This window comes from Dipodomys ordii, unplaced genomic scaffold (assembly GCF_000151885.1).
Source record: "Dipodomys ordii isolate 6190 unplaced genomic scaffold, Dord_2.0 Scaffold138, whole genome shotgun sequence".
NCBI lineage: Eukaryota > Metazoa > Chordata > Mammalia > Rodentia > Heteromyidae > Dipodomys > Dipodomys ordii.
In genome coordinates, this window is record NW_012267354.1 from 1,432,692 (window position 1) to 1,448,788 (window position 16,097).

Below are 16,097 nucleotides of genomic sequence, written 5' to 3' on the forward strand. Positions count from 1 at the left end.
AAAAAATTTAAATATAAGTTTATGGCTCAAGCTGGGTGCTGGTGGCTCATGCCTGTGATATTAGTTTATGGTTCAGAGTGTCATCTGTCTTTGTGAATGTTCCATGTGAGTTTGATAAAATGCGTATTATGTTGGTGTGAATGAAGTCGTCTACAGCCATCAATTATATGCAGTTTACTGCTAGTACTATCAACTGTTCTTAATGCTTTTCTGTTTGCTGGAGATGTCAACATGTGGTTGAAGGGTGCAGAAGTCTTCCAGTATGTCTCAGTTTTTTTTTTAATGTATCAGTTTTATCTTTATCTCTTTCAATTCAGTTTTGCCTTATGTAGTTGAATGCTCTGTTGTTAGTTTCATATACATTAAGTATTGTTATGTCTTTTTGGAGGATTGTTATACTTAATTTTAATTAATTTCTTCTTAATTTTCATTGCCTTTAATTCTTCAGTGTATGAAATTAACATAGCTCCTCCTATTTTCTTTATTTTGGGTTAGGAAGATATATATTCGTCATCCATTTAGATTTTTTCTTTTTTGTACTTGTCCTGGGGCTTGAACTCAGTGCCTGGGTGCTGTCCCTGAGCTGAAGATAGTGCTTTACCACTGAGTCTTTGCCCACTTCTGTTTTTTTATAATCCTGGCTACTCAGGAAACTTAGATTGGAGAATCACAGTTCAAACTCAGCCTGGGCACAAAAGTCTACAAGACTCTTACCTCCAATTAATCACCAGAAAACTGGAAGTGGAGCTGTGACTCAAAGCGGTAGAGTGCTAGCCTTGAGCAAAAGAACTTGGTTACAGTACCCAGGCTCTGAGCTCAAACCCCATGGCAAAAATATCCCCACAAACAACAAAAACAACAAAAGCCAAAACTCCCAAAAAACAAAGGTGAACTTCATTGTATGAATAACTATTAATAGAGTGCTGGGAAACATGAGAAGTCACAGTGGAAATTTCTGGGATTAATCACACAGGCTTGTTATTATTATTATTGTTTTTTTACTTGAGAGTTTTCACTAGATATGAACACACACAACTGAAAGCAGATTATTCACCCAAACAAAGAGAAATTGAGCTTCTTAGCAATAAAATTTAAGAAAATAATTTTATGCAGTTACTAATCACCAACATTGAGAAGAAACAAAAGCAAACTACTTCATTTTTTTGATGTTCTCAGAACTGTAGAAATAAGAGTATCATATTAAATGTACTCATTGCCTTACTCATATAACTGTAACCCCTCTGTACAGTATCTTTACAATAAAAATATATATTAATAAAATAAAATGAAAATGTGAAAAAAGAGTATCATATTATATATAATCATATTTTGGACCAATTTCTTAACTGTTATTGACATCTTTCTTTTCACTTTATACATCACGCTTTTTTTCAGGGAAGTCCTCAGGGTGAGCAAGTGAATTAATACTTCCAAAGAAATGAAATATTAATAAGACATTATGTTAGCCCTCTGAAACTTCTGTTAACTACAGAGCTGAAATTAAGAAACAGCATAATGAGTAAAAGAGGAAAAGAAAAAAAAGGAACATAACATAGGAATTGCCCAAGCCTTCTTCCTCATATTGCAGGTGCAGAAAAGTATTCTGTTTGTTTTTGCATAAATTCTATTCATTATCAAGGGACAATCTCCCTCTAGATTTCCATGTCTAGGGATCACTTTCTAATTAGATGACAGAAGAACTGCAGAATAACAAGGAGAGATGTCTAAAGATAGACATAAGCAGCACTCACAACATAAAGAATCAATTCAAGTAATTGTGAATGTCTGTCATTGCTGGCAATATAAACAAGTAATATATTATTGCTGGTGTTGATGAACACTTGATCAGGTAAGAGAATGGATGATGAGTAGGCTGGGAAGTTGTGTTTTCTCTTTGCTAGTGAGTGATCTGTCTGTTTGCAGTGATTAAATTTCCACAAGATTTAGGGATGATTTTACTGTACAATGATGGACTTCTGATGGAGATTGAGGATATGAAAAACATCATTTCCATGTTTTAACCACCATGTGTTATCACAACAAAATACTTGGCTCTTTAAATATTACTCCAATTGAAATGTCTAAATACTAAAGTTTCAGTGAATAAAATCATTAATAAAGACTAATGTGAGTGTTAATTTCTCCTTACCCAGAAAAAAATTATTTTCCCATTTCATTTTTTAAACATCTGTTTCTTGGGTAAGATAATTATAAATAATGTTGGTGCATGATTTATATTTTAAACAGGAATGCCAACTAGTGTGACAATACACAAAACACATGGCTATCAAAGAAAACCACTCTGAATTATTTGAAGACAATCTTTGAAAAATGTGGAGTAGAGGTATGATACTCTTTTCAAAATTTCTTCTGGTTCTACAGCTATATCCCATAGGATCTCTAGAACTTTCCTCTAGCAGTTTCCCCTCCCCCTCCCGCTCTCCCTCCCCCTTCCTCCTCTTCCTCCTCCTCCTCCTTCTTCTTCCTTCTTCATTTTTGCTGCAGTCAGAACAAATTATTTTCTTCTCTCAATGACTTTGTCAAAACTTGAATGGTTCTCTTTTATAGGAATTACCCAAAGTCATATCCTGTGCTCAATTTCCTGACAGTCTGTCAGAGCCTACCAGATATATATGTTCCACAAAGACTTGTTTCTTCCCCTCTGATACACTGGAACAAATCCACTGCACCTTTAAAGAGATACTTCAGGTACTCTGCAAATAATGAAAAGAAAAAAGGCAGACAGAATTTTATAATTATAAAATATAATGCAATTATATTATAATTGTAATAATTATAATTGTAAGAACAATTATAATTATAATAATTACACAATTATAGTTATAATACCATAATCAGTGTCTTTAGAACAAGAGGAAGGTAGACTTTCTTAATATTAAAAACATGTGTTCATTTCAGCAAAAATAAAGATAGAACTTAAGAAACTAATCATGAAGGAAGGCATCAAGTAAATAGAAACTTAGAGGAGAGGTCAGTTATAGTGAAACAAGGGAGAAACTGTTGAGTCAGTCAGAGGAAGAACTTTCTTATTCAGGGATTTAGAGATGTGGAAAATGACTGTAAAAAATGTCTCAGGGAAACTATAGAACAGAACTACAATAAGTCACAATGTGCTATAAAAATATTTAATGCCTGAGTTTATGGTAAGACATGAAGCCCATCATCACAATCTGGTACTGCAAAAATTCTGTATATATCTGGTACTAATCACTTTATGTGATTAATGTATTCATATTTTTCTTCCTGTTAGGGTTTCATGTTTTCAAGGTTATGAATAACAAAGAAATGAGTAAGAAGTTATTTTTAGTCCATTTATATTCTAAGATGAGGAAGTGCAGTTACCACTACATTAAAAACCTATTGTTTAAAGATGCTGTGATTGTAATGAATTAATTCCTGACCATTTTTTTTGCTCAGATTAACAATTTTCAACTGTATATTTTTTAGTTTTTTTTAGTTCTTCTCTTTAGTTAAGACCTATCAGTTTAATTATCTAAAGGTTTATAAAGGGAAGATCGGATCAAATGTAAGCATTAACAGCCATAGAAGATGGTAGTGAGAACCTTGCTACAAAACCCTAAATTAAGAAGAATATTAATGATGCATATGATATTAAAAAATGTGTGAGCGACAATCCATAACAGATATGTCATCTTCACACTTAAAGGTCTAATGGCCACATACTACACAGTGTTTTAGTAGGATTATGACAAAAACAATACTCTCAAAGTATTTTTGTCCTTGCTAAAAATTCCTTGGTTTGAAAAACTTCCCACACTTGGAATAATGTGTCACAAATTACCTTGTTTTTTTATTTTAAGTGATGGTGAATCAAACTTCAGTCACTGAATTTATCCTCCTGGGAGTGACAGACAACAAAGAATTGGACTCTTTTCTTTTCCCTGTTTTCCTTACCATCTACTTTGTCAATGTAGCTGGGAATGGAGCCATCCTACGAGTTGTCATCTCTGATTCAAGACTCCACTTACCTATGTATTTCTTCCTGGGAAATCTGTCATGTCTAGATATCTCCTTCTCTACAGTGACACTGCCGAAGATGCTGGAGAATTTCCTTTCTACAGACAAAGCCATTTCTTTCATGGGATGCATTACCCAGCTCCATTTCTTCCATTTCCTGGGGAGCACAGAAGCCATGTTGTTGGCTGTGATGGCATTTGATCGCTTTGTGGCTATCTGCAAGCCCCTTCATTATTCTGTCATCATGAATTCCCGGCTCTGTACCCTGATGGCTGTTGCTGTCTGGACCACTGGGTTTTTCCACGCCCTGATGCACTCAGTAATGACATCTCGCTTGAACTTCTGTGCTTCCAACCATATCCACCACTTCTTCTGTGATGTGAAACCACTGCTGGAGCTGGCCTGTGGGAACACTGAGCTCAACCAGTGGCTACTTAATACTGTCACAGGGACTATAGCTATGGGTCCCTTCTTCCTCACACTACTCTCTTACTTCTACATCATTGCCTATCTTTTCCTCAAGACCCGGTCTTGCAGCATGCTTCAAAAAGCACTGTCCACGTGTGCCTCCCACTTCACAGTGGTTTTTCTTTTCTATGCTCTTGTTCTCTTCATTTATATCCGGCCTGCCTCGGGGAGCTCCCTGGACCAGGACCGGGTCATCGCCATCATGTACAGTGTGGTGACTCCTGCACTGAATCCTCTGATATATACTCTGAGGAATAAGGAGGTTAAAGGTGCCTTGAACAGGATGATCAGGAAAAAAACTGTCCCTTAATAAATTTATTTAATTCATTGGATGTATAATTGAAGGGCAATGAGAACACTGAGACATGACATTATGTTGCTCATTAATTTGCTTAGAATATGTATTGCGGGATGAATTGGATAATGGGGAATTATTTTCTACTTTTATTCTAATCAATTAGAGGGGTTAAGGAATGAATGGGATTCCAGGTGTACAAACCCTAATTTTGAATTTGGGTGGTGTCAAGTGACAAGATTTACCTTGCATTGTTTCTTATGTGTTTGTGTATAAAATCGATGGTACAAATTACCTACGCTCGGTATTTTCACAATAAAAAAAAAGCAAACCTAAATTACCTACGCTGTCAAGAGAATTGAGTAAATGGATAATATTTAGTTACTATTTTGTGTGTAGATCCTTCTATGCTAACACACTGTAATATAATCCATTATTATAATGCATTTGTGTTTTGATGACTTTATAATAGGATTATGAGCATTTAATTGGGAAAGTAATTTCTAAGCGGCACAAGTCAAGAAAAATGAAGAACTATGTTTTATTTCTTCTTCAAATAGGATACCCAATAAATGATTAAAATAAACAACAGGGGAAAGGGCAAGTTGGCAGATTAGAGACACTAAGAACTTTCCTAAATCTTCACAAGTCTGAAGTAAAACATCAGGTGTATGGTTACAAGGAGAGAATGGGTAGTGTGGAAAGGCATTGGAATACAACAATAAATAGTAGGTCAAGGCTAGGTAAAATTCAGAAATAGTGAATTGTAGATCTTCAAGACAAATGGTGGACTCCAGCTTAAAGGCAGTAGACATAGGGAAGTATCACTTCCCTAAGTGAGGCTTTAAGCAAAAGATAAAAAGAAATCCACAGTGAGCTTGACAGGTGCACAATATAGCATTCTGCCAAAATACAGTTTAAGGCCAACTATCTGCGATCTGCACCATAAGAAGGTGGTAAAGCAGGTGCCTGATGCGTTCTCTGGTTGCTTACTGGTGCCGTGGTGGCTCATGCTGAAAGAATTCCTGCAGTCAAACTTTTCACCTGTGGAGAAGAGAATCCTTTCAATTTTTACATCTCCAAGGTCCCACTCACTGAGACACCACTTTGAGGATTGTTGGGAACTTAAGAAAATAGTTGACACAGGTGGTGGCAAGTGAGGTTGATGTGGTAGAGGAGAGCAGAAATCACACTTGGGAGCTGTAGTCTTCTTCTAGGAAGAGGAGGAATGCTAGTTTGGATTAGCGTATTCTGTGGGGACAGATGAAGAATATGCCTCTGTAGTGAATTATAATTCTTTGTTTTACTCATGGGGTAAAGTATTTATTGCAGGGCTGGGAATGCGGCCTAGTGGTAGAGTGCTTGCCTAGCATGTATGAAGCCCTGAATTCGATTCATCAGTACCACATAAACAGAAAAAACCGGAAGTGGTGCTGTGGCTTAAGTGGTAGCTAGCCTTGACCAAATGAAGCTCAGAGACAGTTCCCAAGTCCTCAGTTCAAGCCCCAGGATTGGCAAAAATTAAAAAAAAATTTATTGTAGCATTATTGATAAGTCAGGTTATAGAATCACTTAGGTACCCATCAATACATAAGAGGATAAAAATATGGTATGTATATTCAATAGAGTGTTATTCAGTCTTCAAAAGAATGAAATTACATTTAGAGGGTGAAGGGTGGATCTGGAGTTCATCACGTGAAGTGAAATAAATTAGTTACACAAAGACAAGTGTCCTGTTTTTTCCTCGTTGTGAAATTTGGATGGAGAAAAGGGGCATTATAGTAATGAGGTGCAGACACTGGTAACTCACACCTGTAATCCTAGCTACTCAGAAGGCTGAGATTTGAAGATCAAAGTTCAAGGCCAACCCAGGCAGGAAAAACCTTGAGACTCTTATCTACAATTACAGACCAAAAAAATCCCAATCAACCAACCAAAAACAAACAAATAAAAAAAAACAACCCTAAAACCAGAATTGGATCTGTGGCTCAAGTGGCAAAAAGAGAGCTAGCCTTGGGCAAAAAGAACTGAAGGATAGTCCCCAGGCCCTCTGTTCACCACACACACAAAGTAATGAGGCTCATTATAAAAGTGGAAAGAGAAAGGTAGAAGGAAGTAGATAAGAAAGGTGATGAAGGAGATGAATATGATCTAAGTACATTACATATATGTGGGTATGGTCATAATGAGTCCCATTACTTTGCAAAATTAACATATGCTAATAAAAAGAAATCATATTAGGCCATTGAGAGCCAGGGTGTCTGTGGTTCTGAAACGAAGAGCTAAACAAAGCAAGGGAAGAGAAGAGGAAGCCGGAAGTAAAAGGAAATATCACATATAAGTTGCTAAGGCATTTCCTGCCTATTGTAGATGTGGAAAGGTTACCCATTTCTTCTCACATCAATTCTGCTCAGCACTAAAGGACACTCTCCCTTGGGATTGCTGTGTCTAGAGATCTTTGTCTCATTAAAGCTCCAGCAGAATTTCAGAAAGACAGATGCAGATGAACACCTTAAGCTGCGATCGCAGTAGGAACTGTGACTTCAAATGTTGTTTATTTTTGTATAATTATTGGGAATATAAACCTAAGAAGCTTTCTTACTTGCAATTCTGAATGGAATATGTAGGCAGGTAAGAGAATGGAATGGGAAACCCTCTGGGAAGGCTCATATATTTCCTTTGTGTTGTTGTGGTTGTGAAGAGCCACCCTGCCTTGTCCAGAATCAAATTAAAATCCAATGCCCAGAATTTATAGCTGTTTTTCTGTCTTCTGAACAGCTCATTGTATTTAAGGGCTATGGAGGCACTTCAGTTTCTTTTTGAAATTGTTTTCCAAGTCTCATCTTACTTTGTTGTTTTTCTGAGCCCTCTGTTAAGCAAATTTACAATCTCGAAACATTGAGATTTCAGTGAACAGTCAGTGCAGGCCAATCATATTTCCTTAAAAGTTAGGAATGCACATTTTTTCCATATGAGTTTTTAATAAATATTTTTTTCTTAGAATTACATAAATCAGCTTTGGCACATAATATCTGCTTTACAAATTCACATTCACATTAAAATTCACATTATATCTGGCTCTCAAAGAGAACTTCTCTGTAGTGAGGGCTGTACTTAGAAGTGGAATAGAAGTTCAATCATTGCTCAGAATTTCTTCCAGTTCTACAGCTCAAAATCTCATGGGAATCTCTTGATGTTCTCCCCTGCTTCAGTAATTGCTTTACTGTAGTCAACAGAAATTATTTTCTTCTCTCCTCAGTGATTCCTCAAACCTTGAGTGGTTTATTTCTTGTTGGAACATTCCAAGACCCGCATTTCTTTATTTTTATTATTACTACTACTACTGATAATACAACTACTACTATTATTATTTTTTGGTGTCAGTCCTGGGTCTTGAACCCAGGGCTTGGGCACTGTCCCTGAGCTTTTGTGTGCATTCTACCACTTGAGCTACAGCTCCATTTTCAGGTTTTGGTGGTTAGTTGGAGATAAAGAGTTTCACAATTTTTTTCTGCCTGGACTGGCTTTTCACTGTGCTCCTCAGAGCTCAGCCTCTTGAGTAGCTAGGATTACAGGCACAAGCCTCCAGTGTCTGGCTCAACATCAGCATTTCTGTTCAACTTCCAGACACTTCTCACGGGTCTTTCAGTGTCTTCTAGTTCTATGCTTCACACGCGGCCTTCTGATCTACAGGAGTGGATCCTCTATACCTTCAAATGACAAGGACAGATGGGGAGGAAGCGAATTCACATAATTCTGTGTGGTTTGACCAATGTGCTGCCAAAAAATTATTTAGAAATGCGGGAATGCAGAAAAGCAATTCAATTTTTTTTTCTTTCAGTGAATAGAGCGTACACAGTCCAATGGTATACCTCTTCTTTTTAAAGTCAGCATCTCACCATAACCCAGGTTAGCTTTGAAGTAACTATGTTGTTCAGGTTCTTCTCAGATTTGATATTGTTCTCTCTCAGTTGCCTGAGTGGTGGGATTATAGCACGTCTCACCATATGTGGAAAAGATTAAACCTTAAAGGAATGAACTTATTCACAATACCCTAAACGTTTTAACACTAATTGAAAAAAAATAACCCTTATTATTTCTATAGTATTAGTGAAAAGAAAAAAAAGGCTATGTTTTCCCAGAAGAGAACAGTATTTTTATTGGTGGACAAGCAGAGAGAGAATGAGAAGAACTGACGAATGTTTTCAATTCTGAGAGAAAAGTGACATGAAGCAGGTAGAATTCAAGTCCTGAAAGACAAGTGATCTACCACGGCACAAGTTTGATGTGTACCTCAGGTCAGTTTCATATGTGACATATAATATGTAGTTGTAGTTCTTACCTCATTAATACTCAAGGATATTACTAAGATTTTGGGGCAGAATAAAATTAGTAAAATGATTTTATCAGCACTTTGAAATAAAAAAATTCAATTGATTCTTTGTTAAGAAGCATATTTTTCTTCATCAACATATTATGAATGTAATAAGTATGACCCTGTCTCTTTTCTTAAAAAATTTCAAGTATCTTCTAACTACATCAGAGATATCAGCCATGTGTTATATTTAAAAATTACTCCATGGGGACAGGTGACTTAAGAGGAAAAAGGAAAATTCTATCTATCTATCTATCTATCTATCTATCTATCTATCTATCTGTCTGTCTGTCTGTCTGTCTGTCTGTCTGTCTGTCTGTCTGTCTGTCTGTCTATCTATCTATCTATCTATCTATCTATCTATCTATCTATCTATCTATCTATCTATCTGTTTATAGCCAGGGAAGGTGGCTTCAGAGAAGAAGGCTTTCATGTATTTTCAGTGAAGGACAAAATCTATTGTGAACCACTAAGATAAAATTGTTAATGGAACTATGATAAAAGTTAACAATGATTATAGACAGGCACTGGTGGCTCATGACTGTAACGCTAGCTACTCATGAGGCTGAGACCTGAGAATCCTAGTCTGAAGCCAGCCCAGGCAGGAAAAATCATGACATCACTAATTAGCCACTTAAAAGGCTGAAAGTGGGGCTGTGTCTTCAGAAGGTAGAGTGCCAATCTTGAGCACAAAAACTAAGGGACCACACTCAGGCCTTGAGTTCAAGGTCCAGTATTGGTGTGTGCATACGCGTGTGTGTATGCACACACACACTCATGCATACACACAATTATTGAGTCACAGCACCAAAGATATGTATCTTTAATACTTAACATTTTAAGGATCAAATAATATACAGGTTCTGAGATGGGACAGAAAATATTATACCTCAATATGTGCTTTTCTTGAAAAGAAAATTGTTATATAGAAAAACCAATTGTTCCTCACTAGACATGGTGCCTGTAAAGTTACTTTGCCTCTTTTTTCTTTTAAGTGATGTTGAATCAAACTTTAGTCACTGAATTTATCCTCCTTGGAGTAACAGACATACAACAACCACAGCCTTCTCTTTTTGTTGTTTTCCTCGCCATCTACTTTGTCAATGTGGCTGGGAATGGAGCCATCCTGACAGTTGTCATCTTGGATTCAAAACTGCACTTACCTATGTATTTTTTCCTTGGAAACCTGGCTTGTCTAGATATCTGCTACTCCACAGTGACACTGCCGAAGATGCTGGAGAACTTAATCTCTACAAACAAAGCCATTTCTTTCTTGGGATGCATCACCCAGCTCCATTTCTTCCACTTCCTGGGGAGCACAGAGACCATTTTGTTGGGTGTGATGGCATTTGACCGCTTTGTGGCTATCTGCAAGCCCCTTCATTATTCTGTCATCATGAATCCCCGGCTCTGTATCCTAATGGCTATCACTATCTGGACCATTGGGTTTTTCCACTCTCTGATGCACTCAGTAATGACATCTCGCTTGAACTTCTGTGCTTCCAACCATATCCACCACTTCTTCTGTGATGTGAAGCCACTGCTGGAGCTGGCCTGTGGGAACACTGAGCTCAACCAGTGGCTACTTAATACTGTCACAGGGACTATAGCTATGAGTACCTTCTTTCTCACACTGCTCTCCTATTTCTATATCATCGCCCATCTCTTCCTCAAGACCCAGTATTGTAGCATGCTTCAAAAAGCACTGTCCACGTGTGCCTCCCACTTCACAGTGGTTCTTCTTTTCTATGCTCCTGTTCTCTTCATTTACATCCAGCCTGCCTCGGGGAGCTCCCTGGACCAGGACCGGGTCATCGCCATCATGTACACTGTGGTGACTCCTGCACTAAACCCTCTGATATATACTTTGAGGAACAAGGAAGTGAAAGGTGCCTTGAATAGATTGATCAGAAAGAAGCTATGACACCTAGAAATCTAGAAAACTCAACAGGAAAGCATAATGCTGAGATGTGAAATTGTTTTGTTTCCATTATTGTTCAGATTGTATAACACAGGAACAGATGGGAAAATGTATTCAAGTGATATTAAGAATGCATTCTAGGTAACATAAGGGGAATTGAGAAGATGGTATACAAACCACAGTTTCCTAAGGATAATTTTTTAGGAGGGTATCTGTTGATAAAATATCTTACACTTTTTTATGCATTCTTGTATGAAATATGGCTATATAACCCAGATGTTGAGTAAAAGTATAATGATTAATTGTATCAGCCTGTCCCTTTGTTTATATACTATAATGAGATCAATAAAATTATTCTGCTTTGTATTTTATATATTTTTTTAGTTTAGGAGAATGATTATCCAATGGACAGCTAGAAGATTGCTAAGTCTCTGGTTTACTTCTTCTGGTAAATCCAAAAGAATATGATCTAGTGCTATACAACTCATTAGGACCTGATAACTTAGTTACTTAGAACTCCTAGTTATATTGCTTTTCTCTGTAAGTATCTCAGAAAGGAACTGCAGGGAAGTGTTGAGCTTGCTTCACAAGGTCTGAACTTGTCTGTGGTCATTTCAATAGTTGGGAGTCTTTATGTCTTTCTCCAGTTGCTCCACATGGTTTTATTTATTTTTTCAGTAGGAAAGCCTCAGGCTAGACTGTATTTTTCATGGTTAACAACCCAAAGTAAAACTGCCAACTATTTCAAAGGTAGAGCCATAATCAGCATTAATATAACTTCCGGCCAGGCACTGGTGGCTCATGCTTGTAATTCTAACTACTTAGGAAACTGAGATCTGAGGATTGTGGTTCAAAGCCAGCCAAGGCAGCAAAATCCATGAGAGTCTTATCTCCAATTAACCACAAGAAAACCAGCAGTGGTGCTGTGGTTCAAAGTGATAGAGCACTACCCTTGAACAAAAAGGCTCAGGCTCTGAGTTCAAGTCCCATGACAAACAACAAAAAGAAAAAAAGAGAAAACAATGACAACAACAAAAAACATAACTTCTGCAATAGTCTATTTGCAAAATAAGCTTTATGGGAAGAAGAAACTAATCCAGACTCAAGGGAAAGTAGACATCCTTAATCTAGTACAGTTCCTTCTCTTTTTAATATTTATTTATTTATTCCAGTAATGGGTGTACTTTGAACAAATTCACCTGTTTACCATATTTATATTCATCTCCTCCACCTTTCCAAACAACATTTAATTACTCTGTCAGGCATGTGTATGTATGTATACATGTGTATGTATGCATGCATGCATGTGTATATGTAAGTATGTATGTATGTATGTATGCATCGCTAAAACAATGCAACATCCTTTTTGGGTTATGTGTAAAACAACAGGCTTTTTGGGCTATTGGTGCTTCTTTTGAGATGTGTTTCTTGAATTTATTTGCCCATTTACTTATTAGATAATTCTTTTGGTTAGTACTTAAATTTTGATTTTTTAAATTTTATTTTATTGTAAAGATGCTGTACAGATGGGTTACAGTTACATGAGTAAGGCAATGAGTACATTTCCTGTTGAGCATCATTACCCCTTCCCTTGCTGTCCTCCCACTATTCATTCCTTCCATCCCCAATTTTTAAAAATATATTCTGTATTTTCACCTGCTGTCAGATGAGTACCCGAACCAGATTCTCTTCTACTGTCAGTTTCTTGTTTAGCTTTTGCCGTGGTCCACTTTTATTGGTGTTGTGTGCAGGTGATAGCTTCTAGTAATCATACTTTTTTCCATTTTGACAATGGGTTTGTCATTAAAAATATTTTGTAGAATTAGTAGTTCTCACATTTCTGGGACTATAAAGTCAACCTTTATATACTTATGTAGTAAAATTAAAAAGAACAGTCACTGTTAGTTCTAAGATTCCCATTTATTAGCTTTCTATTACTCTGGTAGAAATGAAGCAGAAAGAGAAATTAAGTGGAGTTGTTAAGCTTGGACAAATGTACATTTTCCCCTACATCTGGCTTTGTAGAATGAGATTTTAGCCCATTTCTTTTACAAGAGTAATTCATGTATGACTCTTTTAATTGTTTTTATTGCTCAGAATCTATTCATGGGACAAGTTTTCTATATATGACTTTTCTGGTAATAAGATATGTTTCAGTTTTCAGTTCTTGCTTTCTCAGGAATAAATGCATGTGATTCAGCACAAGTACACTTTGCTTTGAAAACTCTTGGATGTCCTTTTAAGGCCTCATTTCTCAGGCTATAGAGAATTGGATTGAATGTTGGGGGCAGAACAGTACAAAAAAGCAGTGAACACAAAGTAGATGTAGAATCAGAATGTGGCTTCAGAAACTCAAAGATGCATCAGAGAGGAACAATACAACAACAGATAGATGAGGCAGAAAAGCAGAAAAGGCTCTGCCTCTGCCTTTATCAGATAACATCCTCAGAATGGTAGAGAATGTATGCAGGTAGCCAGGTCCCACTGAATTAAAGCAAAAAAAAAAGCCTCCAAGGGCACAAAGCCAGCAGCTCTCAGCTGGAAGAAGAGTGTTTCAGGAACTGGGGTACATCGCAGAATTGATGAATAGTATTTGTACCACAGAAGTGGATAGAGAACGTAGCAGTTGTACGTGTGACTCCAGAAATGGTTCCACCAGTCCACACGCCAATACCTCCTGAGCACAAGTACCAACATCCATGATAACCTTGTAGTGGAGGGGAAGACAGATAGTCATGTAGAAGTCCAAGGACATCATTGTGAGCATGCTATCAGTTATTAATTTATATATGCTAAATGACATCCTTGTCTCTCTGGGTAAACCGTACTTGGTCATGGTATACAATCCTTTTAATGGTCTAGTAGGTTCAGTTTACTGGAGCAGAAGGGGTTTCTAGTTTGCATGAAATTAGGCCAGATATCTATCTGACTGAAAGTGAGGAGTCTTGCCTATGGACCTTGTGTGACCTGAGGTGTTTCAAAATGTATGCAGGCCACCTCATTTTGCTGTGATCTGTAGTTGGATGGGAGTGTAAAATATACCAGATCAGAATATAAGTCTCAAAAGAATTACAGGTTTTCTACAAGGTGGCCTTGAAGGACCATGGAGGCCACTTGAGACTCTTCTCTTGGAACTCCCTAAAGCTGCATGTCCTAGTCTCCAACTCTCAGAGCGCTGTCGCACAGCTAGGCATGGCCCCACTCTCATCAAATGTTTCTGCTAGTACAGAACTCCCGGGACAATGATTCTATCACCGCATCAAATAAAAACGAGCCCAGGAAAGAATCTCATTTGAGAGAGAATTTCAAATTTATCATCTACTCTTCTGCTTTCACAGGCAAGTTGTCTTCCTCCTCTTCACTTTCCTTGTCTTCCTATTCATCCTCATCCGTCTCTTCTGGTTTATCACTTACCCTTGTGGTAGTTATTTAACCACACTTTTTGGAAAATATGCTATTTGGGATGGGTAGGAAGAAAGGAAATTAAAGATCTGATGGTGTTGTATGTGAGTGAGATATTAAAGGTTCGTTCTGGTTCTGGGTGTTTGTTAGTTCAGGTGTGTACAAACCAATTGTGTTAGCCTTTAGTTACAAGGAAATATTTGATGACTCACAGTATTTTTGCATTTTTAAAGCAAGGGATACATTTTCAGTTCCTAATAATAAAAAGTTTCATTGTGTTTAGTGTAATGACAGTTTTCAGATTCATATTATATGAAAGAAAAAAAAACCTTCTATTTGCCAAACAAGTCAAGGTGGGTGTTGGTGGCTCATACCTGTAATCCTCACTCAGGAGACTGAGATTTGTGGATCATGGTTTGAGGCCAGCCAGTGCAGGAAAGTCCATAAGACTCTTATCTCCAAATAATCCCCCAAAAGCTGGAAGTGGAGCTGTGGCTCAAGGGGTAGAGTGCTAGTTTTATTAAACAAGCAAACAAACAAACCATAAAACTGCTCATGGACAGTGTCCAGACCTAGAGTTCAAGCCTTAGGACCAGCATATGCATCAAAAAAGAAGTTAAAAGACTCAAAGTCTTTTATGTAGGAAGGAACAAAGGTTTCTTATGGCTTCATGGGACAGAGTGATAAGCATTCTATGGAGCAATAACTTTGCAACTATTTTGTTACTATTATATATCACACACAATGCTACATACTAAATGAGGAGAAAGACATTGAAAGGGCAGGAATTTGTCGATCACATGGTCATTATTTAGAGGTCAAAATAGGCATTGGTGACCATACTAGTTAAAGAGAGAGCAGCTGGACTTTAAAATAGATCTCCTCTGAGGGATATACTCCTAGATGTCAAATAGCATTATAGTCTTGTAAAATATTAGTGAAAATGTAGGTACATATCTGTTCCATTCTCTACCTTATCACTGACAGAAATCTGAATCAGTCTCTGTGCACTCTCTCTGTGCATCCTAAAGTAAGGTACGACTTTACTTAAAAACTTGAACAGTACTCTAGGTGGGTACAACTCTTTCATCATACCCGGCATAAAGATGAAATGTAGTTTTCCTTTTGAATATTACAAAGAGCTCAGGCTGTAGAAGTCTGTTTGGGACCAAAACAAGACAAAATATTTACAAATTTTGTTGACAACCTTAGAATTTAGAAGAGTTTATTTCTTTTTCTTCTTCTTCTTTTTTATTGGTCATGGGGTTTGAACTCTGGGTGCTGTCTTCAGCTCAAGGCTAGAGCTTTACCACTTGAGCCACAGCACCACTTCCAGTTTTCTGGTGATTAATTGGAGATAAGAGTCTCATGGACTTTCCTGACTGGGCTGGCTTTGAACCGTGATCCTCAGATCTCAGCCTCCTGAGTAGCCAGGATTACAGGCGTGAGCCACTGGAACCCAGCTGCTGCTGCTGTTTCCTTCCTTCCTTCCCTTTCTTCTTTCCTTCCTTTCCTCCTCTTCCTCCTTCTTCCAATTCTTTTTTCCTCTTCTTCTTCTTCTTCTTCTTCTTCTTCTTCTTCTTCTTCTTCTTCTTCTTCTTCTTCTCCTTCTTCTCCTTCTTCTCCTTCTTCTCCTT

The 16,097-nt window shown here is 37.3% G+C and overlaps 2 protein-coding genes across 2 annotated transcripts; both read left to right on the forward strand.

The window, feature by feature from the left end:
- The first annotated feature begins 3,844 nt into the window (after positions 1–3,844).
- LOC105996884 (olfactory receptor 12D2-like) lies at positions 3,845–4,777 on the forward strand. Its single transcript, XM_013031124.1, has one exon. The coding sequence runs from the start codon at positions 3,845–3,847 to the stop codon at positions 4,775–4,777; it is 933 nt and encodes a 310-aa protein (XP_012886578.1).
- Positions 4,778–10,134: 5,357 nt separating this feature from the next.
- Positions 10,135–11,061, forward strand: LOC105997054 (olfactory receptor 12D2-like). The gene has a single exon (XM_013031330.1). The coding sequence runs from the start codon at positions 10,135–10,137 to the stop codon at positions 11,059–11,061; it is 927 nt and encodes a 308-aa protein (XP_012886784.1).
- The last annotated feature ends 5,036 nt before the right edge of the window (positions 11,062–16,097 follow it).